General features: G+C 45.0%; 1 protein-coding gene across 3 annotated transcripts; it reads right to left on the bottom strand.

Annotated features, from left to right (window-relative positions):
• EIF4E2 (eukaryotic translation initiation factor 4E family member 2) lies at positions 1-27201 on the bottom strand. Of its 3 annotated transcripts, XM_082840683.1 has the most exons (8): positions 27118-27201; positions 19928-20042; positions 18836-18970; positions 14441-14545; positions 12838-12990; positions 12602-12738; positions 5811-5889; positions 586-640 (listed from the first exon to the last, which is right to left on the bottom strand). In XM_082840683.1, the coding sequence occupies exons 1-7, from the start codon at positions 27135-27137 to the stop codon at positions 5844-5846; spliced, it is 711 nt and encodes a 236-aa protein (XP_082696809.1). In that variant the 5' UTR covers positions 27138-27201; the 3' UTR covers positions 586-640; positions 5811-5843. The 3 variants fall into 3 exon arrangements, with proteins under 3 accessions (XP_082696810.1, XP_082696809.1, XP_082696808.1); XM_082840684.1 differs by lacking the exon at positions 5811-5889 and having other exon boundaries at positions 1-640; XM_082840682.1 differs by lacking the exons at positions 586-640; positions 5811-5889 and adding an exon at positions 10574-10872.

Here is a 27201-nt window from a genome sequence, read left to right as displayed (position 1 = left end):
AGGAAAGAGTCCCACAGGAGGGAAGACTGGAGGGCATAAGGCAGGAGACAATACAAAATCAGTAACACATTTTCCGAAAGTGGTGGGCTTGGGGGAAGAGGGGCGTGAAATAAACAAAACGTCCCAATAATTTAATGGCAGGTCTAGAAGACAGCATTTATAGCTATTCCGGGACTCTCCAACAAAAAGCTTTTCCTGGATGCACAGACATTCATAATACTGATCACGCTCAGTTGACAGCTCTGGCTTGTACACGTGGTCACGACGCCCTTTGTACAGCAGAGGAGAGCACGACAGGGTGCCCGGGAGGCATCTGGACAGCACACAGAAAAAGGAAAGGCTGAACTCCCCCAACAGAACCCCATTAAAAAAAAAGTTTGTCTATTACAAAGTCACGTTTTCCATTTTTTCCGCTTTATAAAGTCAGCGATGCTGGAGGGTGTCTAGCGGAATCCGTCCTCCAGGAATGAGTGCAAAAGGGGAGCACGAGGCTCAGGGACGTCCCCTCAGTGAGCAGATGGAAGGGTCAGCCGGAGACCTCCCATCCGTTTCAGACAAACACACACATACAGAAAAGGATTATTGCCAGCTTGTGTACTTTCACAATGTGATTTTTGTATTTCGAAAGCTTGAATTGTCCCTGAAAGAAAAAAAATGGGAGAAAAGAGAGCATTCAATACACAGGTCATCTCTAGGCAACACACACACACACACACACACACACACACACACACACACACACACACACACACACACACACACACACACACACACGGGGAAACCTGGCCTCGGCAGCTCTCGGGCCCTCCTGACACGCCAGGACCTTCCTTCCTTGCTCATCTAATGCCAACACAGCAACCTGCCTCCCGAGTCCCTTCAGCCACTTGGACTCAACTGGCTGCAATTACAAGAGGTCAGAAACAACCCAAACGCGTGTGAACAGGGGACTAAAAATTAATAGGGGACTAAATATTAAAGGGATACTGTGCAGCTTAAAAAAAATGAAAGGAAAAGAAACTCTCTACTAATATAGAAAGATCGCCAAGAGAAACTGAAAACGTTAAGGTGCAGAACAGTGTGTGGACTTGATATGCTGCCTCCTGTGTGAGTGAGGAAATAAGGCTCATATCTGCCTCAAGGAAGTCATACATAATAAAACGCTGTTACCTGGGGCAGTGTGGTGGCAGGGGAAGGGACACTGGAAGCTGGGCAGATGGAGAAAGAGTGGGACGCAAACCTCTTTCTCTCTTACACACAAACACACACTCACGCACATGCATTTTTTAAAAAAAATTGAACGACAGATTGTATTACATATTCAAAAAAATCAACCAACCAACCAAAAATCCCTTGGTTCAAAACTTATAGCTGCTTATGAAAGGATATTCTAAGAGGTGAAACCTGAGTACACTTTACTTTAGAAACTTAGCACGTGCACACACGCGGGCGTGTGTGTGTGTGTAACAGATCTTGTGATGTCTTCTTAGTTGCCTCCTCCTGGATGCAGACAGGTTTGGCCGCCCACTAGTGCCTCTCCTGTTCCAGCCTAGTAATCCAACAACACCTTGGCAGTTCGCGTCGCCACTTTAATCCCCAAATCTCAGGGCTGGAAGGGGCTTTACAGGTCACTGCATCTACTGCTCTGGCCCAGTGCTTCAGACTTAAACTCGTCTGAAATTTTGAGACAGAAAAATTCTCATTAACCTGATTTTGGAATGATTTCTTCCATTTAATTTTAATGGAACATTCTAGAAGCTTTGGTTTTAACTGACCTGTCTTAAAATTGCTACAATTGATTGGGTATCTGGCAATTGGTCCAGAATGAATTAATACTGACGAAGGAATATGCTCAGCCCAGCCAAACAGCAGTTTTCTCCTGCTGCTGGCTAACAGATTCTCCTCCACGATGGTGGCAGGCTGACAGTAACTCACAGCCCTCACTACACAGAGAATAACTGCAGACAAGCACACTGAGAGGGAAACTGGATGGAGCTGGCGTGGGTGAACTCTGGCTGGGAAGAAACTGATGTTATCTCAAAAGCCCACTGGTATTTTTGTAACTGACATACATGACCATGCAGCTCAATGATCAATGCTATTGAGAATTTCAATGATTTCCATCTAAGGAGTTGAAGACTGAACACAAAGAGAACTTAGTGGGGTAATCATCTTTTTAAAGGGCCTTTCAAAAGGGCAGACCCCACTGAGGGGCCGCAAGAAGCTAACAAAGAATAAGAATGCATCTGATCATAAGACAGAGAAAAGCAGGCGTTAACTGAGGTGTGCTATTTAAGTCCCCGTAGGGACGCTGTGCTGTGACAGTCTGCACAACGGAGGACACCTCTAATAACAAAGAAGTGGTCAGGAAGAAGGATTTGCTGCTTCCTTCTTCCCCTTTGATGCCATCTCTGTCCCCACAGATCAATTGGATCACAAAAGTCAACCAGCAGGGAGACTAGAAAGCCAGGGGTGCGGGAAGGTAGAGTCAGAGAATCTTCTGACTGTGGGAGAATTATCTGTCTTATCTGGAGTAAGAGAGATGGCAGGCAAATATATGGACTCAGCCCTTTCTGCTGTTTAGTGATGTAAAGAAGAGAATCTTTAGGATTAATCATCACCATACGCAGGCCACCTACGTTCTGGAGAACTCCTGCACTGTGCTGGGGCTGGGCCAGAACAAACCCTCCTGGTGGCAGGTAAGCTGAAGGGCTCTATAGCACCTTCCCACTAAGATACGTAATATTGATTCTAATTCTGTTGCCACAGATCTCTTCATAGTCAGAAATCTCTAAGAAGTCAGAATCATTCTAAGGTTTATTTGTAAAATGGAAATGGGGAGGGACAGAGTAACAGAGCCAGGAGAATCCAGCTGAGTTTTTCCAAAAAGAGTCTGATATAAAGAAAAACAAAGAGCAATGAGGGTGGGCAACAGGCTCCTGACAATGACAGGCTGAAGCAGGCGGGTGGCAGCTGGCGGCTCAGGTCCAGCCTTTCTAAAAAAAAAAAAAAGTGGGTTGAGAAGAGCTTGGTGCCAAATTTAGTCTGAGGAATGTGTTCACCTCAAACCAGCTGGGAACTAATCCTCAGTTATGTCCCTCACCCCAGGCTGCAGGGCACAGAGAGATTAGGAGAAAGAGAGAAGGTAGACAGGAAGTGGCAGAGGCCACAAGCAATTTTTCTTTCTTTTTTTTTTCTTTTTAAAAGATGGGCTTCTCTTCTTTTAAAAGCAAATTAAAATTTAGACAATCTAGACTGAGCTCCAGAAAGCTAGACCCTCCAAGCACCTAGCAATGTGCAGACTATTGGGAAGGTTTTTGGGTTTGGGTTTGTTCAATGGCTTTCAATGATATAACAGATCGTTTAGAAGGAAATGATAACATCTTTACATCACGGTCTTCAGGGAATCATTCTCTGGCTATCCAGCTGTCCGGCCCAGGCCAGCTCTGGCTTCCTCCTCTCTCCCTCCCTGCAAAGCAAACAAAATTGCAAACCCCCTAGGTTTACTAGGGCAAACTTCAATCTCTCATCTCCACCGAGTGACCACACCAAGTTCATTCTCCATCAGGAGAGATCACTGCTTCTGTGCATGTCAGCCTAGACATGCAGGGACCCAGAATCTACCCCACCCCCCAACCGCCCCAAACCAGCAGCTAACTGGGACTTCTACTGAAGCCATGGTTAAAAGGGCAATGTTTATTTGTAATGGTAATAGAGGTCAAATGACACACTCCTAAAATATTAGCAGCCACATGTAACGTCACAAAACATCAGATAAATTGAGGAGAAGTATTTGTGGTTCAAGAATTATTTAAATAGCAGTTTTTGATTTCTTCATAGATAGTGATCTACTTGGAAGGGAGGAGAGGGAGGGAGGACAAGCAGGCTGAAGTTTGGGGCCTCTAAAACGGCAGCTCAAACCACCACAAGCTGGGTACGCGCATCTCCTTGGAACACCCCTTTTACCACTTACAAGGTTAAATCAATAAAGGTGAAATATGAAGTCTTTCTCAAGTCTGTTAGGACAATGAAGTGAGTTGGGTTTTTTGTTTAGACTCTAATACTCCTCTCATTCTCCCAAGTCTGTGCTTCAAGGAGAACACCTAACCCATGAATGCTCCCTTCAATCTGCCCTATAAAAAAGATATTGGGCGGGGGGGCAACAAAAAGAACAAAGAGACTACAAAACAGCAATTATGCAACTTACGCAACTATATGACTTTTCAAAGCAATTCAAAGATCTTTTCCTGGGGAGTTTAGTGTTAGCTGAGGGGAGAGGGAATAATTTTACATCTTCCATTCTGTCTATTCCAGTTTCATTTTAAAGCTTTTTTTTTTTATGGAACCTAAGATGCTGTTGAATTTTAAAGGCACCACCATTAAGAGGTAAAGGCTGCCCATTAAACTACGACAAAAACCTTTCTTATCACATTCACTGTAAGCACCCCAATTTTAGGGACATTAAAAGCAAAAGAAAAGGAACCTTAGAATTAACTATGGTAGTGCTGTTACAACACATCCACTATAGCACCAGAGGCCTCTGGGAATGTAACTGGTTTATTTTGAGTATCTGCTGCTTTCCAGCCTACACATCAATGTATCAGTATTAGAGCTGATACATGTTTTTCATCCATCTCAGAATTCTATACTGACTATACAGAGAAACTCTTTAAATTGCAATTTTGAAAATCTAATGTTATCATCTAGAAGCTGAATTTATAATAAAGGAATTAAACTATTGAAAAAACAGATATGAGTGGCATGAGTGTATAGGAATTCTGGGACTGTTTATTACTCAGACCCCTGGCCACCCGCTTCTGTCCCTCACAGTGTCATGCCATCTCTTTAGCTCATTTGAGGAATGTAGGTCTCCTATTCCTGAAAAAGCCTCCCTTCCTTCCCGGGAGAGGGGAGTTCTGAAGCAGCTACTACAGCTGACATGTTCTTTTCCATTTTAGAAATTCTCCATTTCTTAGGGATGGGTTTGGGGTGGGGACAGTTACTGTCCAGGAATGTGCCCTCGGGTCGGGCACGTGGAGATACCATCCTTTTATCCATTCCTCTCATCCAGAGTAAATTTACCCAATTCAACTCCTTCTGCTAAAGATACAGACATGGACTTGGAACTCCCTTAACTGAAATACAAATATTCTTAAAGTGAATGCTTCAGTTGACCCAGCCTTCGATATCCCAGGGTCTCTCTCTGCCAGCAAACACGTGGTGGTCTAGCCACAATACAACCTGGAACCGTGCCTCCTACACAGCCCTGACATCTACCCCCAGTTCACTTTAACCGCTGAAACTCAGAAGTTCCATCACTTGTTTCCTCACAACTGACAAATACCACCAGCAAACGAGACATACCTCTCACCTAACCCATACTGTGGCCTGTGGAACTGTCCTATTAGTCACAGGACACTGTCAGACGGCTTAAAAATGGCCACGTCCAGGCAAAAGAAAATGGATCTCTGGGCCATTTCTAATCATGGAATGTTGGCATCCAAAGACACCAGAGACATGTCAGTCCGTGGAAACTCATTTTCCAAATCAGAAAACAGAAGTGTAGCGAGGCTCATCGACCTGCCCAGGGCTTCACCAGGAGACATGTGACCCAGGCAGGATAGGTCAGTGGCTTTGGACTCAGCGGTTTCCTCTGAGACTGTGGCATCAGTCCATGAGGAGGGGCTGAAGCAGGCTCAATGCTGGCAGAGGCAAGCCTGGGGACAAGTGGGGAGAGGGCATCCCCTTGGGAAGAGGGTCCTACGGTTGAGAGGTATGTCACAAGGTTACAGAGAAGGTAGACAAGGCCCTACCCTGAGTGTGAGAGACAGAGGGGGAGCGTCCGATCAGCGGCCGCTGCTGTTCACCAGGCCATGAAACTCCTCCCAGGCCCTGGCAAACCAGAGACAAAAAACACAATAGTACATTCAGATCAAAGACTTTTTAACAAAGAGAGAACAGACAAGATAAACCCACACCCCATTTCAGATACCCTCAAGGTCAAGTGGAGCCCACTGATACCTGGAAGCACAGCAGTGAGGTTCCCCTCCTAGAGTTTCCTCTCAGCTTAGCGGGGTGGCCGGCACCTTTCAGGGGCAGCTGGCTCGTCTCCTGGCTAAGTCTGGCCCTTACTACTCCCTAGAGGATTTGCACGTTCTTCTAGCCACTCCTTCAACAAGTCTACAGGGGAGACCAGTGAGGTCAGAGCTAAGCTCACCCACCATGGGAGACATCTCCAATTCACTGAGGCGAAGGGCAGCCGTGCTTTCTGCCTTGGGGACGTGAGGACAGGTGGCAGAAACTATCTTTCTTCATCAGGCCTCACCCTGACGGTAAAGGCAGGTACCCAACAGCATTACAATGTCCAAAGACGCAATGAGGAAATTACACCACTTCATCTGCTTTCGTATTTCCAACCTTCTGACCCTTCTAAACTCAGACCCAAATTCTTATCAGGTTACGTGTTTCTGATAATACCCAAGTAACTATTATCTTAAAATTAAGTTGTATTATGTCACAGCAGCTCAAAATTTCCAAGGGCCAATGCTCAACACAACTTTAATGCTTATTAACTTAATTTAGAAATTGGAGTTAGAAAGGGATAAGAAATGTGACTGAGGGTAGAGTCTCTTGGAATGATGCTCCACAAAGACCAGGGCCTTGGTGACTGCTGGCCAAAAACCAGGAGAAAGCTAGATCCCCTGTGTATCTGGAAGCCCTAACACACCTCAAGTTTTCTGAGAGGAGCTTATGTCCTTCCTGTTTGCCTTAACCATTTTTCAGCCACTTAGGGACAAAGTGTCAGGTAACTTCCCTGGGAATTATATATAAAATGGGTAATTTGGTGCCTTTAAATCTAAAACTCCTTACTGTCAATTATTCCATTCTTGGTTTAAAGGGGTGATATACCCATGGTGACAACATATAGGGTTTAATGTGCTAAATTATTAGCTCACTGCAGGTTTAATATTACGACCACTAAAATATATTTTATCAGTAGGTCTCCTACAGATAGCTTTTCTTTTTTTAAATAGGAAGGGATTAAATACAGAGACCTGGCACAACAAATTCATTCTTCCTGGCAATATTCACATCAGTTTCATTAGTATTTCCCTCTTGTAAACAGCAGCATTTATAAGTTAATGATGTATCTCTCAGAGTAAGAGATTGATCTGAAGTTAATGGTTTCTTCAGAGAGAGTACTGCCAAAATACTGATACAGGTACGTTAACTGAAGGAAAATGGAAGAGCACCCAATAAGCATGCCAGTCTTTATCAATTCACAAACTCAGTTTCCACAGAAAGACATCTGCTTCACAGCTCCTTCTGGAGAGATGGTAACGTGATGAACTTTGAGAGTCCACGAGTGATGTCAGAAGGTCATTTCACTCTTCACAAATGGAGATAAGGAGAAAGCAAACTCTGACGCTTGGGCAACGACCCAGGAAACCCCTTTCTTGCTCTAAAGGTGAGACTTAAATTCTATTTAAGCAATTTAGGTGTCAACAAGAAATTACATGGCTGTGTTGAAGCTTCACCTCATTTATCCTTTTGTTTCCAGAAAGCCCTACACTAGTCCAAACAGAAGTTCTGTGTCAAGAACCTTCAGAAATGTGGATGTCAGAGTCCCCTCTAATCCAGTTTAGTATTAAACTGCCCTCCCATTTTCTTCAGCAGTATTTTCTTCATATGTAAAAACTTCAACATGAAGAATGTGGGCAAAGAAGTTTCCTCATATGGATTCAGTGGAGATAAGATAGCTGGTCAGAGTCACTGGTACAATCGCTGGTTCTCACAGGCCAATGCTTGACTAAGGCAAATCAAACGCCTAAAACTAGGTGCGAATGTTCTAGCTATTTTCCATCAGGCATATTAGTAATATTAAAACTTGTTTCTTTTAAAGGTAAAGAAAGAACAAGTTACATGTTAAAACTGTCACGTAAATTGAATTTCTTAAAAAAATATTCTTTTTAAATTACCGTGAGATTAATATAGCCTACAGGGCATTCTAAACAGATTCACATGACAGGACAACCACGAGTCCTTTAAAGACCGCCTTTGCCAGCTCGCTCACCAGGAAGCAAACTCTGAGAGCAGAGAGCTCATTTCTGTGCAACTCTGTACTTGCCCCTACTCTGGCCCAAATCTCAGTTCACAGCCTTGCACTCAGCTGGCCCTCATACTCATGGACGAACTTGGCCTCCTGCTAGTCTGGGCTTTACCTTGAACATCAGCATGGGGGAACATTTCACAAATGCAAAGTCCAGCAATTATGCTGGTATGACCCAGTGCCACCTGGCTATGATTTAGCCATGGCAAGAGAAGGGATGGTTGGTTCTTGCCTACGAAGTTCAATGTTTAAATACAATGAAATCTAGATGTGGTGAAGTCCCCGTGATTCGACCCATTTCTCCTCTAGAATAAATGAATAAAGAGAAGTCACCTACCCTCAGCTCTCTCTGCAGAGGGGCCTGGTCAGTCTTCCCAACACTGTGGCCCACTGAGTGCAGCTGGCCCTGTCTTCCCTCTCCCATTCCAGGCCAGAGGCACGAAGGGACTCAAGAGACTACTCCAAAGAGGAATTTCCTCACAAGAGGCACTGCTGCTCTATATGGCTCTGCGCCCCAAGTCTTATCCTGTGGTCCCGTGATTCTGGGTTGCAAGTCTGGCTGTGTTATGAGATTGTCCTCAAAGTGGCGGATACAGTGAATCACTTGACGCCTGCAAGGACCCAGATCTCTGAAATCTCAGCTATGATTGGCCTCATTAGAAAGAGCCACACCCCTGAGCTAACACTCGACTGAACCAGTTTCACAGTGGGACCCACGCACCCTTAAGGGGCTAACTGTTGGCAATAAGCAAGGGTACGAGGCAGCAGGCAGCATCCCCTCTGCAGCAAAGCAGCTCGTCACGCCCTGTGCGCAGCATCAGCCTCTCGCGAGTGCAGCAGGAAAAGGCCACAAGCAGTGTGATCAGGGGAAGCCTGGGAAAACCAGATAGCTGAAAAAGGACACCGGAGACTGGACTGAAACAGAGCAAGGTGGAGGTACGCTTGACTGAGAAATCTAAGCCACCCCTAAAGAATTCCCCTCACCATTTCCAGGAGCCCTAATCTCCAGAGCAGCTGGGAGAGAACTGCGGCTCTTTCCTCCTCATTTCCCCGGAATTCTTAAGTCCAAGCAGCTCCAGTTCCTTGGCTCAAACAGAGCCACACCTGTGGGAGAGCCACGAGGGGCAGAACAAGCAGAGCAGTTCCGGCTTCTGCTCAGACGCGGCAAGGACCACAGGGGTCTCACGGTCAGTTTGGGGCTTTCTCATCAACTCTTACTTTGGAAGGTGACATCAAGCTCATCCCCTGGACCAGTTACATTAGCTGAAATTAAGGTCAATACATGTAACATTATAGTGGAAGGCAAGAGGGAAAGGGCCACAGAAGGTAATTCTTTGACAAACGCTGGAAACAGAGAGAACAGGCATTTCCATACATCAACAAGTCTCCATCTTCTAGGTCCTTCACCCAGTTTGGGGTACATAACAGAAAAAAGCAACGACACGAACACCTCCAGGATGCTGAGCCCAAGGCGCTCTAGTCCCAGTGTGTGTTCTGTGGGATCCCAGGCCACGTGGAGCCCGATGGTCAGTGAGGATGGTATAGCTCAGGGCGCTGCTGCCATAATGGAAGCGCACAGCCACTCTGGCAAACTCCACGTTACGCCCACAGCCACCTTCACAGGCGCGATCAGGCAACCTGGCCTAGTGCGGGCAAGTGTTTCACTTCTGGTTTTGGTGGTAGCTCCTCAGAAAGCCTAAAGTAACGTAAGGCTTGCTGAAATTCTACATGCAGGTTAGGGGCCTGAAGGCCGAGCTGTAGCACATACATGCCAAGCCACAAAGCACATGAGGGGCTGGTATGTGCTATGTGTGGTCAGATGCCCTAAGGAGCACACTCAAGCAGGACAAAGACATCTCCCCACCCCAGGTCCTGATGCACAACAACCCTGGGGACTGGGAGGAAGGGAAGGGCTAGAACCTTGAGACCGTGCAAGCAGGGCGAGCTCAAAGAGGAAGATGATCTGGCTCTAAGGGGACAGCAGAAGGGAGAAGGCTGGCAAAGAGCTTGTGGCTTGGGCGGCTTTAGCACAGTGAGTAAACTTCATTAACACAAAGCAAGGAAGCTCTATACGTACAGCCGCACACAGACGGAAGCAGGGCTTTACCTCCAAGCAAGAGATTTCTTTGAAGTAAGACATACAAAGTCAGCAAAGCAAAGGCCAAGGATCCCCCTTTCCAACCGTACGGACTTTCAAGCTGAATTCTAAGTCAGAAATCACTCTGTTCTGGTCATCGGCATGACTAGATGGAAACTAAAATTCAAATACCAAAAAAATGGGGTCTCATTTTGAGAGCTAGATATCACCTCATTATGTCGGACCTCAGCAGAACTGGAACAAAATACCATGTGACGTTATACAATGGGCTTATGGAAATGAGGCTGCGTTCCCCGGATGGCCCTCCGCGGAGAAGTCTGTGCCATTCCTTAATATGGTGACAGTCAGTCTGAAAGGCCACTTCTTTGATGCACCATAAAGAGCAAGAGCATGAGACAAGCTAGTTTAGCACCATTTATTAAGTGATCTCAGCTGTTGTTGTAGCTGCTGCGTGTCAGCCTGTTCTTAAAACATAAAATGCTCTTCCGGTTCCTCTTGTCCGGGACAGAAGGGTCTTCCAGGTAGCGCGCCAACAGAGCAAGAGACTCCGACGATGCCAGCTTCAGTGACGGTGCCATCCAGAGAGGGAGAGGGTCACGGCACATTCAACCGCGGCTTCCAGAGGTTTTGAAAAAGGAGCCTTTGGGGGCCCAGCCTGCCTGGCATTCTAGTGAAAGTGCAAAATGTTGGCACATTGGGAGAGAAAGAGAGGGAGACGCGAGGAAAAGTAGCATCTAGGTATCAAGGAGGGCTTTCTGGTCCCTGCAGCTGCAGGGCTGGAGTACTAGGCAGGCCTCTGGATAAGGCAGCAAGCAGCAGGCTAAGGCAATAAGCCCCAAGGCTCTCCTAGACTCTAAGGACTTGTACGTGTTTCTACAAAAGTCAGGAAGAACTGCTTCAGGGTATTAGAGCGGGAGAACAGTGGAGAGGGGAGAGCTGAAAAATACCTCTTTCCCTTTCCTATCCAGGTGAAAAGGTTGCTTCTGGGGGGGATGGGGGTGGGGAGCATTTGGGAACCTTGAATGTAAGAGTCCTAGAAAAGGTAGGTGTGGGTCTCTCCAGCCTAGACTGAGTCTGGCTGGAGGGCAGAAACTACCTGTATTCCAGAACAAAGAATAGGAAAAATCTGCCTAGAGAAAAACAATGCTGACCCGGGGACCGGAGGCAAGCAATCAGGGTAATGGCTAGCTAATAACTGTTGGTGGCGACAATGAGCCACACCCAGCCATGCGATACAGACCACCTCCTATGGCAGCATTCCCAATTAAAAACTGGCGCTTAGCTAGTTTAAGCCAGTTCCACCCACAATACGATCTGTAAATTCAGGGGAAAAAGACTCCCAAATGGTCTGCCTGCTGAACACCATGGCTGGGCTCATTACTAGTAATGTTTTTAATAAGCAGGATGATGATATTATTACTAATGATGACGATGAGAGCAATAATACTTGGCCCTGTAAGAGCATTCTCCATCTGAGGACCTTCAATTACAAAGATTAAATCAGCCTCGAACAACCCTGTTGGGTAAAGCGTTATTATCCATTTTACCGATGGGGAAACTGAAGCAGAGTGGCAGAGAGACTTTTCAAAGGCACACACTGATATTAGAGTCAAAGGAGAGAACTAAACCTCCAAGTCCTGACTCCTAGTTGGCTCGCTCTCCCTCCAGTTGTGAGGAAAATCTAACAGCCACTCCCCACAACGTTTTCATAATAACCTGGATTTATTTATGACATTCAATCACTGAAGGAGCAACCCTAGCCAGTGATTCTCATTTGTGGACGTCCAGCTCCACTTCCTTGAGTCTTAGGTAGACTGCAAAGCTAATTTCCCCTTTGGCATCCATGCTCCCCTTAGATTCTACTCCCACAAACACGCTACTCTGCTTCCTCTACGAGTTCAGCTCTACACACAAGGAAATGGAGTCATCACTCCTGATACGAAGTCGATTTCCCAGGACAAAGAAAACAGACTGAAGCTAACAGGTTAAAAAGACATGCAAAAGTGGAGTGAGGGGCAGACAGGGAGGAGGGCCTTACTGTTCAGTGAAATTATCTTAAAAATCAGCAAGAAAAAGAAGAGCACTTTGTCTTTCATTCTACGACAGTGGTTAGTGCATGAAAGACAAGACAGCCTGTGTGAATAAAGCAAGCCCAGGCAGTGCAACTGGGATTCTGCAGAAGGGCTCTCTCTCATAAAAAGCACCCCACAGTGTAGGTGGACAGGGAACCTTGCCAGCAAAGAACTGCTACAGGTGGCCAGAAGCACTAGGGGAAGACTGGTCTGTCCCTTCTCCTGAAGTCAGTCTCTGTACGACCACATTCCTCTGGGCCCAACTAAGGACCTACTTTTGCTAAACTTAGGGACACGCCCCCCGCAAGCCCCCACAACACATACTTGATGCTGTCGGTGTGGGTTTTGTACTCCATAATGGTGTTGGGAGGTAGGTTAAGCACTCGCCGAAGCGTATCCCGGATGCGGGCTGTGGTGGCTTGGTCGCTGGCAGTCTTATTCCATATTGAAATAATGTCCTCCTACAGGAGGAACGACAGAAGGAATCATCAAAGCAAATCGGAGGCAGTGAGAAGAGTAAAGGCAACATGAGGAGCAGATCTGCCCGTGGGGTGGCTTACCTGAAACCGGACAGAGACCACAGCCCCACAGATCTCCTCCCCAACCATGAACTGTTCCCCCAACATGGCCAGGATGAGATTCTCCCAGCAACGGGATGCCAAGCCCTTCCGCAGCCGAATAATCCACTTGCCACCATTTTTATTTGCATCATCCTGTGAAAAGAGAGAAAGCATTTAAAGTTAAAATATGGTTTCACAGCTCTTTTGCTTTAGGGCCAACGATCCCTTGATCACTAAGAAGTCTTGTTGCTTCCCAATTACTCAACTCTATAGGAAAAAATGGCCAAACGGACCCTTTAAAAATAATCCTCTCTTGGGAATTCCCTGGCGGTCTAGTGGTTAGGGCTTGGCACTTTCACTGCCGGGGCCCCAGGTTTGATCCCTGGTGGGGGAACTAAGATCCCGCAAGCCGCAGCGTAGCCAAAATGATAATATACGCCAAAATGAAAATAATAATCATCATCATCCTTTTTCGGAACTATATCAAAATGAAATGTCAGATTTCAAACAGATTTCCTTACTTCATTCGCCAGAAGTTTATCAAGAGTTACCATGTCCCAAATACAGACATGAAGCCACAGTCTCTACCTAGATCCAGTCTAGTGAAGAAGATAGACAAGAAAATTAATTCCAGCAGTACAGTTTGACAAGTACTGCTGTAACAGAGATATGCATAGGAAGTTCAGAAAGAACATGACAGAAACACCCAAGAAGAGGAAACCATTTAAGCCGGGTCTTGAGGGACACAGGAGTTAGCCAGGTAAAGCAGGTGAAGGGCTCTGCCGGCATTGGGAAGAACACGGCAGTGTGCAAACTCTGATTGTGAGACAGAGACGCAAAGAGGAAGGTCTAGCTACAGTGAAGGGAGGACTTAGAGATGATGGGTGACAAGTCCTGAGAGGTAATTAGGTGCAAGATCGTGTGTGCGATGGAGAGCTGCATAAGATTATTAACTGGGGTATGTGTGGGTGATCCCGTTTGTCTTCTAGAAAAACACTCTGGCATCAGAATAGAGAAGATGGGTTACAGCAAAGAGATCATAGAGCTCGGCTCTGGGTCTCCAGTTGCTGCCCATAAGCTTATTTTTACTCACTTCAATCATATGTACCCTATGGTAATATATTACACACACACAAAACCAGTTCTATGGGAAGAGTAATTTTTAAAAATCCTTTAATGTTGTTATAATACCATTTTAGTGATAAAACAATCTTTGAAAACCATCCACACAGACAAACAATGGAATCAGTGCCTTTTCCTAGAGGTCCCATTTCCAACGGACCAAATAGTGACACAGCTTTCAGAGAAGACTTTAAAATACTCTTTAGAATTAAAATAAATTTTTAAAAATTTTTTGGCAGCACCGTAAGGCATGCAGGATCTTTGTTGCCCGACCAGGGATCGAACCTGCACCCCCTGCAGTGGAAGCGCACAGTCTTAACCACTGGATTGCCAGGGAAGTCCCGAGAAAACTATAAAATACTTTTAATTTTGACATGGCTTTAAAAAAAAATTTAAAAATTAAAAAAAAAACAAACCAAACAAAAAACCCCTAAAATAAAAAACTTGCTCAGAAAAGCAGTCTGAGGCTTTCAGTCCTCACCTCCCACATGGGTTTAATTCCTTCTTTGAAGAGATGGAAGTCACTGTGGCCTGTCAGGTCCCCGGGACGTACCATGTGGCTGTAAAACCTCCAGAACTGCTCCACCTGCAGTGAGAAGACAGCAGAGTGAAAAGATGTTTCTTGTGCTTCTTTGAATGAATGTGAGATTTATTTAAGAGAAGAGCATAAACACGGAAGACACTCTGCTAGAGGCTCTAATTTCTGGAGGTTCGGTTTTCATTTGGGGGACTGTGTGGGAAGGAAGGCATATTAGAGGAAAGCATACTGTATATTTTGATAAAAGAGTAATGTAATATTGTTGATACAAGAATAAACTCTTTAGGTGAGAAATGCCAGCCTCAGCTGGGAGCCTTAGTTGGTTAATGTCAATACATACTCTCCTGCAGAAATCACAGGATAATCATCACATGGTGTAAGAGGACCTTGTTTTTACACAATAAAAACCACTTAAGTCTTGAGACAGATTAAATGCCACATAACCTCAGCCTGAATGTATTTCTTTAGAACCAAATCACTTAAAAAAAAAAACAGTATTATTAACTGTGTGAGTTAACTAGTCATTGTGCTGTACATTACATGCTCATGACTTATATTTATAACTGCACTTTTTTTTTTTTTTTTTTGCGGTATGCAGGCCTCTCACTGCCCTGGCCTCTCCCGTTGCGGAGCACAGGCTCCAGACGTGCAGGCTCAGCGGCCATGGCTCACGGGCCCAGCCGCTCCGCGGCATGTGGGATCCTCCCGGACCGGGGCATGAACCCGCGTCCCCTGCATCGACAGGCGGACTCTCCACCACTGTGCCACCAGGGAAGCCCTGTAACTGCACTTCTTTTTTTTTTTTTTTTTTTTGCGTTATGTGGGCCTCTCACTGCTGTGGCCTCTCCCGCTGCGGAGCACGGGCTCTAGGCACGCAGGCTCAGCGGCCAAGGCCCACGGGCCCAGCCGCTCCGCGGCACGTGGGATCCTCCCGGACCGGGGCACGAACCCGCGTCCCCTGCACCGGCAGGCGGACTCTCAGCCACTGCGCCACCAGGGAAGCCCAAACTGCACTTCTTGATCGAAGATGTTTACCATCAAATATAGCATTAGCTACAATGAAATGCATTTGCTTTGCTTAGTTACTGAGCATTAAGTGGCAGAATCAACCACATGCACTACTCCACACCACGGTGCCCTTGCTAAGGCCAGGACGGCCCAAACACCAAGCAGGACTTAGCCTCTCACTTAGGTCCCTTTTCTTAGCTAGAGATTTTCTCTTTGCTCCTCCTTCACAGTCCTGTTAGAAAATTAGACGCATTTCTCTATAAAATGTATGCTCATTTATATTCAGCATGCCATTTCTGTTTCTCTCACTAGTGATTTGATAGGAGAGATTACTTCCCTATTCCTCTGCAATTCATGGAGAACAGCTACAAAGTACCGGCCAGTGAAGTGCACACTTCAGGAGGAAAGAGAAAATGTGGAACAGTCTGAAGAAACAGTTGGTATTTGCCAAGACACTGCTGGCTCTAAATTAAACATGAAACAAGACTCCATAATGCGCAGCTGAAAATGGGTACCAAGCAGACAGAGACTCAGGTCATACTCCCAGATATGGATAGCACCTGAGGAGAAACAGACCTCAGGCTGTGTGAAATGGCTGTGCCTTCCACTCCTCTAGAGAGCAGGAACACGGGAAATGTCTCAGGTTACAAAGAAATTAGCAATGAATGCCATCTGTAGGACTTCAATGCAGTGTTTCATCTCAGCCACTGCCATGCTTAATTACACGCAGTGATTTGGGACAGTGAGTGGTCATATGCATACGATGAGCAATAATCTTTTCCCACCCTATCACAGTGCAAAGAAATGAAGTATGCCTACTAGAAACCATGGCTCATTGTGAATCAGGACTTGAGGGGGTGGTGGGGACAAAGTACACCAACCATTCTCAATCCTCCAATTGAGCATTGCTTTATTAACCGTTTGGTCTCCACCAATCTTAAAGCCATCCTATATAATCTTATAGCCAGAATCCTATATCCAAACCATAAGAGAGATGAAATAGTAAGCAGATCGAGAAATAGTATTGAACTTTTATCTTTTTTCCTTCTCTTAAGGCAATTTTCATTTTTGGAACTCCCAACTGAAACCAAAAAATAAACATTTAGACTCAGAATATGAAGTGCAGAAAAGACCTCAGAAATCATCTCAACTACCTTCTTCATTTTATAATTGAGGAAACGGTTTCAGAACTCGCCCTAGCCCACAAAGTCAAGCAGTAGAACAGATGGCACTTGTGATCCCCACGTCCAATGCTCTTTCCATTTCAAGACACGGCTTTCTTAGTTACCTTAACTTCAAGAACTTTTTAAATGTTGTCAAACACTAGGATTGAGGACAAATGGGAAATACTGCTTTGGCATCACTGGTTTTACAATGTAATTATTTCTTTGTGAGGAATTTAATATTGTGAGGCATTTCCCAATGCCTTGAATTACATGACATTGGTGAGTATAAAGAAGCATTAACCCAAGATGATGCTGATGACAAACTGTTCAACTCAGCATATACGCCCAAAGAAAAGAAAACAAAAACCCTCCTTGAGCAAGTTGGGTAAATTCATATATACCTTTCTTAAGAGGGAAAGAAAAATGCTAGAAATAGTTATAATTATGCTAAAATAACTGAACAAATTCCTGAACAAAAACTTCCTCCCCAGTTCAGTTTCTTCTCTGATCCTCTGAGTGCTTAACCAGTTGTTTACAACATGATGGCTGCCATTTAACCTGTAATGTCTAGCAAGCCATCAAAATTTCTGTGGATTCAGGAATGTTAAGGACTACATGGATATTTTTAAGTTTAATTCTACTGTTTTCTCTGCCAAGAATTCCTTCCTCTTCTTATCACATGTTCAAATTCTTTAAATTCAATCTCAAACCCATCTCCTCCCAAAGAGGCTTTCTCCAAGCTGAAATTAATTCCTTCCCTCTGCACTCCAAGTGCACTCTAGCCATGCCTTTCTTACAGCACTTCCCACTGCCTCCCTGTACTGGAAATTCCTGGGCATGTCTTATTTCCCTAAGGGCAAGGTTTTTTATTCATTTTAGAACCCTATTAGTGCCTTGAATTCATTCAACATTTCTTGAACCAAATATGTACCAGTGCGCAAGCTATTTTTAATAATTCAAAAGCCTAAATTTACTGGTGGTAAGAGAGCACAGGCCAACTAAAACAAGATCTTTGCTTTTGGCTGAAATTATATCAACTCAGCATAGTAATCAGATGATCTGATTATCAGTTATATATGCATATCTGATTAATAATAAACAGATAAATATAGCTGCTTCTAGTAAACAAACATTTTAAAAAACTGGAGCCTCTTGGCATGCATTTTGGTATATGGAAGAGTAAAAGAGTATAGGCTTTGGAAGGTGGTTTTTACAGCCTACCCAACTTGAGTTTCAATACTGGTTCCTTCACTTAAGTAAATTATCACAGACTTGAGACTTCAGATCAGATACTTAACCAAGCCTCATTTTTCTTATTTGTAAAATATGGATAACATCACTGACCTCATAGGGCTATCATAACGATCGAAGGAAACCACACAAAGTGCCTATTATTGTGTCCTTCCTCTTTACTGATTTATTGTAAAATTTATTTTCTATTATAGTTTTCTTTTCCAGTGTCTGCATTTTAAACAGGACAAATACCTCAATAATTTCAAGAAAATAACAAATCCTGCATTTGATTCGGCCCAGAGATTGACTGTACTGCACCTACAAAATATATAATAATCTTCACTGAACAAGACTGGTTTTAGTTGCAGACAGCTTCTCAGGGTACACAACTCTAGCTACCTGTGAGAGAGATAAGACAGAGTGTGGGCTCTCTGTACTGACAGTACCCACAAAAAATAGACTTCCTTTTCTTTCTGAACACAGAAGAAAGATGCTACTTTACGCATAATCACTAACATATCCAGAACCCTAATGGGAGATTATTAAACACAAAAACTCTAATTTTATTCTCAACTTTATTGTCAAGCTTCATGAGAACAGACACCACGTACTATAAAATTTTGTATCCCTCATGACACTTTGTGCACAGTAAGGACTCAATAAATATCTACTTAAACAAGCCTGTATTTCTGTATTGTCCCCTTCTGACCAGTTCCACAATTCACATACTTACTGATACTGACGTATGTCACCTATGGACGTGTAATGAGAAATCTAAGAACGAGCCAATTTGACTTCAGAGACTCAGGTCAGTCAACTACGGAAACCAGAATCCTAAGTGTGTTACCAGGAGGGTATATATACACAACGATGTAAACACAGGCATGAGTGTACTACCAAGGCTCGCTACATTAAACCACCCAGTACTCACAGAGGCAAAGGTGCCAATCTGTTTGATATTCTGTTCGTAGCTCTGTGAGCTGGTGGGACGGCCAGGGGTTCTCCTGGAGTACCAGAAAGTGTAGTTATACTGCAGGGGGTGCTCTGCTGGCCCAGGGACAACAGCCTGTGAATTAAAGAAGGTGTGTTAATCTGTGCATTTTTCACATGCTCTGAGACTGAGAAAACATTTTACAGTGTCACCCCTTACCACCTCCACACTTAAAAAGGATACATCCTCAATTACCTACAGTGGGCTCAAGATTCTGCTGACACAGTTAGTTAGTGGTTAACTGATTCTAAGTTCCTGTTAACATTTTCTCTGGTCTTAATGCTTTCGTAACTTTCTAATTCCTATCATAGATATTTATGTTTGTATCTTATCTCAACATATTCCCAGGCCAAGTCGGCCTCCTCTATGACACCCTATCACTTACTGGCTAATGACGCTGGGCAAGCTGCTTAACCAGTCTGTGCCTCAGCTGCTTATCTGCAAAGTGGGGAAAATAATAACCACCTCCTCATGGGGCTGCTGAGAGGATCAAATTAATTAACAGATGTAAAGTGCTTAGCACCATGCCTGGCACAGAGTAAGTACTCAATAAATGACAGCTACTAGTATTACTGGTACTGTTAAGTGTAAACTCCTTCATCCACAGTCTCATTCACCTTTGTGTCCTCTTAGCACCTAAAATGCCTGCATCTGGAAGGTACTCAATATTGTGGGATAAATCAGCTCACACTATTACTAACTAAACAGTCAAAAATTCTAAGTGATGTGCAGGATTTGAAATACTGAGCAGCAGCTTCTGAAGCAATTAACATCCTTGTTAAACTCCAGGGTTTATCTCCCCTACCTCAGGCTAGGAGAATGTTGGAAAGCAAGGCAGCATCTCAAGATCGTGTGGCAAGGGAAAAGTTCTAAGTCCCAAAATGAACTCCAGTGATTCAACAACCTTTTTTGAGAACAAAATCAGATATTACAAAACAGGATGCCATCAAGTTAATCTGCATCTTCCAGATTTCCCAAGATAACCAAGTCTCAAGTCCAAAGGCAACCACATCTATGCAGCACAAAACTCACCTTCCTCTTGCTGCTGCTCTGACTCCTGTCTCGTTCCGTTTTTTCCTTCTCACCATCTTTCTGTGTGCTGTTTTCTTCATTCTGATCGTGGTCCCCACTGTCGTCATCTTTCAATCTAAATGGAAAGGCAAAACAACGTTACTCCATGACTGAGCTGATTCCTGCTTATCTAACAAAGCCACCAGGTCAAATGAACTACCAGGAAACCAACCCCAAGTCACTTAAAGATACAGGCAATGAGGTGCACATGAGATGAGAGACGGCAAAGAATGCAGAGTGGCAATTAGGAGGATTAAACAAAAATGAAACTGCCCATCAGCTAACTTGTGAATTCCAGAAAGCTCCACATTCTAGTTTTCTAAAAGGCTGTGCAAAGAAGCGAGAGGTAAACGGTGAAAGGGACTGTTTTCTTTGCCAAAAATAGTCAATAATGAGAAGAATTTCTGGATTAAATAACTGCTTTGGCATTTCAAATGAAGTTAAAAAACTTACTTTTCTTTCTTGCCACTCCTTCTAACCATCTTTCCTACCCCTCCCCATTGCTACTGCTTTAGTTTAGGCCGTCTTCCCCTGTCATCTCAATTACATTGCCACCAGCATGTTCCTTCTAAATGCAAATCTAATCATTTAACTTCCATGCTTAAAACTCTCAACTGTCCCTTGCCCTTTGATGTCCACCATGCAGGATAAAGTACAGTGAAACATAAGATCCTCTAGAATCTGACTGCTGTCAACTGGCATCCTCCTTCCCTCCTCCCACCTCCCCAAGCAACCTATATTCCCACATCTGTGTTATTTGCAAACACTACCCCCTCAGCCTAAGGTACCATTCCTCCCACATCTGTTTTTCCTACTAGAGGGGGCCCTTAGAAGTGTCTTATTAATCTTTGTATCTTCAGCATCTAGGACAAGAAGATGCTGCCCTAACATGTAGCACCAGAAGATGCTGAATTGATGTTAAATGAAAAGAAAAAGAAAAGAAAGGAACGTCTTCTTGCCTTTTAAGTCAAATGTACTTTAGGTGCCACCCTTTCAGAAGCAGTGAAACCACCCTAAGTGTTGTGTAGTGGTTTGCTATGATTTCAAATCCACTTATTTATGACTTAAATGAAGATATTTTAATCCACCTGCTTATGACAAAGACAAAAAAAAAGTTGTTTTTAGAAGTAAAGTTGTTTTAATAAAAGAATGAAGTGTGTTAGGATGTCATCTCATCTGCTTTCATTGTTAAGCACTAGCAGCTCACTTGCCGAGTGGCACCGCTGGGGCCTTATCAATAGGAACAAATAAAGAAGGAACTACGGCGAGGGGACACTTAGACTATAAATACTGAGAGCTGTGTGAGGAATATCCAAGCGTCTCTGTCCGGGCAAAGCTATCCTTTGCTCATCCTGCTCTCTGAAGATCTCAAGCCACTCACTCCTGGTTGGCAGTGATGTTAAACCCTGCAGCAGTCTCAGGAAGAGAAGGGACATTAGTTCCTCCTGTGGTCGAGGTGACTCCTTTAGCAGTGGTGACAAACCATGTAGCGGCCCCACAGAGATCAGCCTGCCCATCAACACCAGTGCTGTAGTTTCCTAGCGATGTGCTCCAGCAACAAGTGACTTTTATTTTTGAGCTGGCAGCTGGACTTCAGCTGCTGGTTGGCAAAGCCATCTCATCCAGTACCAATTCATATAGAGGTACAACTGAACTACATCTGGACTTTATTCATCTTCCCTTGCGTGGAACAACAGTGTGATTAACCTATCATTGGTCTGGAGTATGGTATGTTATTTCTTTATTAGCTTAATAAGGGGCATCTGCATGCTACTGGCTTATGAAATTACTGTAATTCCCACAATGAATCTGTGGTAAATAAACTACTGGCAAAGAAAACCTGTCTCTGAGCATAATTTGCCACCCCCCAAAACACAATACTAAGGCTTTCAGTGAACCTAAAGTTCACTAGATCCAGACAAAAAGATAAATGGAAGGTGAATTCACAAAGATAGTAAGAATGTTGTTTAGTCTCGAGCTGGACCATTAACTTCCAGATCTTTTCTGAAATCACTTTTCCGGCCATATCCAGTCAAATGGAATCTGGCAATTCTCAGGGAAGGTACTAGAAGTGGTCAAATTGTAACTCAGATACAGGAATACCTCACAGATATTGTGGGTTTGGTTCCGCAATAAAGCAAATATCACAATAAATTGAGTCATGCAAATTATTTGGTTTCTCAGTGCATATAAAAGTTATGTTTTCACTGTACTCTAGTCTATTAAGAGGGCAATAGCATTATGTCTTTAAAAAGTATGTATCTTAATTTAAAAATACTTTATTGTGAAAAAATGCTAACCATCACTAATTACACAGGGTTGCAATAAACCTTCCATTTGTAAAAAAAAAAAAAAGAAAGAAAATAAGCGGTATTTGCAAAGTGCAGTAAAATGAGAGGTATGCCTGTATTACCTTATAGATGCAGAAACATGCTACCAAGTTTTTTGCACTGTTTTTCTTTTTGCCCATGAATCCCCAGTGCCTACCACATAAAAAGTGCTCAAATGTTAAAATGGATGGTCTAGGCATGGGCTGGGGTGCCTGCTCTGCCCACTTCACAGCCCTAGCTGTAGGATATACTCCCGAGATCGTGCATGGTGCCATGACCGTCCCCAACCCCACCCTGGCCAAGACATGACTGTGAAGGAAGGGCACCAGACTAAAGGGTGGCCCAGCCTGGCCAATAAACGATGCCTCAGGGGCTCGCTCAAAATTATGAGCCAATTCCTCCCTCGGCTTTTCATCCAGGAGATGAAAGATCATATGGATTCAGGAACTAGGGAGTCATATGAGTCTCATACAAGAAAAGCCATGAGGGAATAAAGACAACAAGCAAGAGCACAGAAAGTCAGTAGGGGCAAAGGGAATGAGCAGATGAGCAGATGAGCAGAGAGTGGAAAGGAGAATGGTTCTGTGATGCTGCCATCTCTTTGGCTTGGTTCACCCTCCCTGGACTCCTGGGAGACCTAATGGTGCTTACAATGCCCCTTCCCCTTCATTAAACTTGAGCTGGTCTGGTTTCCTTTTCAAGAGGAACCTGTCTGGCATGCAAGTCCCACAACATTTACAAGCATACTGTGTGTTTAACAATACCTATGGAGGGCTTCCCTGGTGGTGCAGTGGTTAAGAGTCCGCCTGCCCATGCAGGCGACACGGGTTTGAGCCCTGGTCCGGGGGGATCCCACATGCCGCGGAGCAGCTGGGCCCGTGCGCCACAACTACTGAGCCTGCGCTCTAGAGCCCGCGGGTCACAACTACTGAGCCTGTGTGCCACAACTACTGAGCCTGCGTGCCTGGAGCCCGTGCTCTGCAGCAAGAGAAGCCGCCGCCATGGGGGGCCCGCGCACCGCAACAGGGAATGGCCCCCGCTCCCTGCAACTAGAGAAGGCCCACGCTCAGCAATGAAGACCCAACACAGCCAAAAATAAAATAAAACGAAAAATAAGAACACCTATGGAATACCCGACACGCAGTCTGACCTCAGCATGGTGCAACCAACTCCTTTCCCTCCAGTGGTCAGCCTACTTGCAGTCCCCGACCTCAGCCCTCTGTTGTGTTCATCACCTGGTCTCTGCTCAGAGAGCTCCTCTTCCCCTACTTAACTTGTCCTTCAGGATTCAGACTAAGGACACTTTCTCTCTTTTTAAAAAATATTTATTTATTTATATTTTGGCTGCATTTGGTCTCCGTTGCTACCCACAGGCTTTCTCTAGTTGCAGCGAGCGGAGGCTACTCTTCGTTGCGGTGCGTGGGCTTCTCATTGCGGTGGCTTCTCTTGTTGCGGAGCACGAGCTCTAGGCACACGGGCTTCAGTAGTTGTGGCACACGGGCTCAGTAGTTGTGGCTCACAGGCTCTAGAGCGCAGGCTCAGTAGTTGTGGGGCATGGGCTTAGTTGCTCCGTGGCATGTGGGACCTTCCGGGACCAGGGCTCAAACCTGTGTCCCCTGCATCGGCAGGCAGATTCTTAACCACTGAGCCACCAGGGAAGTCCAGGACCACTTTCTCTTGAAAATATTTTCTGATCTCTCTCTAGGCTGAGTTGGGATTCCCTCTTCTGAACATCCCCATATAAACGTTTGTACTTGTCCCAGCTGTACTGTCATGGCCGGTTTTTTGTCTCCTGATTAGGAACATTTCATGAGTTTTTTAAAAATTGCTGAGGCCCAAGAGAGCTCCTAATTCTCTTCTTTAGGGCATACCACAGGGACTCACATCATTTCTCTCTTCTCAGTTCCCAACTCCCCACTATATCCTTTGGGGTCCTTTCCCTTCAATCTTGGTTAAAGAGGGGCACAGTCACCTCAGCATCTTACATTTTTCTAGCCCCAAGCGAAGCATATAAATGCCTTTCTTTTTAGTGCTTTTGCTGCTAACCACTAGGAAACAGAAAAATAACAAAAATAATTATGCCAGAGAAGAAACAATGCTACTGTGATCCCTGGACCCCACCTCCCGACTCCCTTCTAAGATAGTAAATGGAAACCCTAATGGACCTTCATCTTATGCTGTCATTTCTTGAGGGTGGAGCTAAGCAACCACTCTGCTCTCTGAGCCTACACTTAAGGCAAGGCATTTGCACCCTGTCTTCTGGAGGCTACTCTTACCAGCCTGAAGCTGGATGTGAAGCAAAGATACAATCCAGACAGAAAAATCAGTGCTCAATACACTTAGGCAGGCAATTAGCATCTGAAGCTGTCCAGGCTGAGTGGCACCTAATTAGCTCACCAAGCTTTTGCCCAGGTATGTCCTCATACTCTAACTAGACGATTCACTGCAGGTAGGAACTTGGTCTAATTCATCCTTACATGTCCAGCATCAGGCAGTGGCAGAAAGCAAACACGTTTAATGAATGGATTTCTAAGATCAAAGCAATACGAGGCAGACTAGGATGAATGTCGAATAAGTGGTTCGGACAATAATTAAGAATGGGCCAAGGCTAAGAAAAAAGAATAGGGACAAAATCAAATATGGCATCTAGATTTGAAAACCAAGCTCAACACCGTAGGGACCAAAGTATAGTGAAAGCATCTTAGGCTTTTACATATGAATACGATCAATGGCAATGGTAGCTAATGACTTGATGGGGGGGGGGGTGGCGGCTATTAGTTTAGGTCCATAGAAGGCCACACAGAAAAGGAGACTAGAGCTCCTCTTTAATCTGAGCCCGTCAGATTAGACTACAGTACTCAACTCCAGGCACTGGACTTTTAGGACTCTGGCAAACTGGAACATGTCCTTAGAAGCCATGTGGTGAAGAATGCAGAGACCAAATATGCAGCCGTGGTCTAAAAACTGCACACTTTTTTGCATGAAAAACAAAGGCAACAAAAACAAAACTAAGGGCTGGAGTGCTGTCTTCAATTGCTAATTTCGAATGAAAGACAGCTTTGGTTTTTTCCTGCATAGCTAGAAGACAGATGTTCAGTATAATGAATAGTTAACAATTAGAACTAATTAAAAATGGCCCAGGTTCAATTTTTGTCAAGATGTGCTTGAACAAATGTTAAACAACAAACCCGGGTTCGAATCTCACCATATGGCCCTTCCCGTTGCTGTGGGCAAGTTATTCAATCTCAGAGTCTCATTTTCCTTACCTGTAAAAGGAGGTAACATGACCCCCTTACAGGGTTGTTAGAATTAGTAGAAATAATATGTGAAAATTAGCGAAATGCCCGTGGAAGCCATTACTGCCACGTTTAAATTAGCTACTGCGAACCTCCAAATGATCTGGGTAGGGCTGGGCCAGATTACCCATGAAGTACCTCCTTAAAGTGAAATTTTGATTTCTTCAGTTCGGCGGAGAAGGAGGTACAGGGTTGGCAGAAAGCTCCTCTGAGGCAGGACTTAGATCTTAAGTTAGGAGTTGCAGGGCTTACGACTGGGCGGGGGGTGGGGGCGGGAGCAAACTCCCAAAGACTTTTTTCAAGTAGCAGAGCCCTCTCAGCAACCAGGAAGCATTCCTGAGGAGCTGCCAGGAGTGCGGGAGTCCAGGACCTTGGAATTTGCATACCAGCACTCAAGGTACTGGAAAAACTCCAATTTCCCATGGGCAACAGTGGGTCACAACCTAAACTAATAGTAATTCCACTTTACATTTATATCTTAAATGTAGTACTTTATATCTTAAAAAGATACTTTATATCTTAAAGTACCTTTAAGTATCGCCGAATGTGATTTGATCCTTATCACACTCACTAAGCAGCAGAGCACTAACAACTAATGCGGTTTGGGTAACAGAGGCTCAGAGACTGGGTAACTTTTCTAATGTTAAATAACTGGTAACTGGTGGGTCTGAGACTGGAAATCTAGGTCTTCGGAAAAGAAGACAGATTTACTGGACTACTAGAAGAAAGTCAAAACATAATCTACCTCCAGATACAATTGCTGCAGGGAAATATGCAAAAATACTTTGTATTTCCTTTCTGCACCTCCCAATTGTTTGATGCTGGAACTAGAAATCAAACAGATAGGGTACATACAGAACTGCAGGAGGAGGCAATAACAAGTATACCCGTTGGGCAAGAAACTGAGCAGCTCTTGGAGAGTGTGTTGGAAGAGGGGAAAAGGAGGGGGAAGAGAACGGAAGCAGGAAGGAGTCTCGGGAAGATGAGAATTCCGTAACTGAACAGCCACTGCGCTGAGCGCTGCAGCCACGTTACCTCATTGCATCTTCGCAACTCTACGACATGGGCTCTGTTACCGTCCGCACCTTGCGAATGAGAAAACTGAGACTCTGGAGAGATGACCTGCCTAGGCCAGAGGGAGTGTGTGAGAAAAGCTGGGCGCAGAAGCAGAGCAGCCAGGCTGCGGAAACACCTAAACCTCCGGTCTCCGCCCCTCCACGCAGCTGGCAACCCGCACCCGCCCGGCAGGGTGTCCGAAAATCTCCTTCCAGGCGGCACGGCCACCTCCTCCCGCCCGGACCCCGCACTTCGCTTTGGGTCCATATGACCCTGGGGTCCCTGAGACCCCTGCATCCCTCCTCCCCAAACCCCTCCTTCCCGCCGGCCGCCCAGGCCCGGCCGGCCCGCAGCCCTAACCAGGAAGGAAGGCCGGTGCCGCAGTTTGCGCCGCCGGCGGTCCCGGCGGGGGCGGACGCGAGGAACGGTTGGGGGAAGGGGCCTCGGGAGGCGGCCACGCGCCACTCACGCGTCGAACTTGTTGTTCATCCTCTCGCCGCCGCCGTCACCACTGCCTCACGGAGTGACTTCCGCTCCGCCAGGTCCTTCCGCC

This window comes from Leucopleurus acutus (genome assembly GCF_964270905.1).
Source record: "Leucopleurus acutus genome assembly, chromosome: 6".
In the NCBI taxonomy this organism is placed as follows: domain Eukaryota; kingdom Metazoa; phylum Chordata; class Mammalia; order Artiodactyla; family Delphinidae; genus Leucopleurus; species Leucopleurus acutus.
The sequence above is the reverse complement of the archived record's forward strand: the minus strand, read 5'-3'. Positions and strand labels throughout refer to the sequence as shown.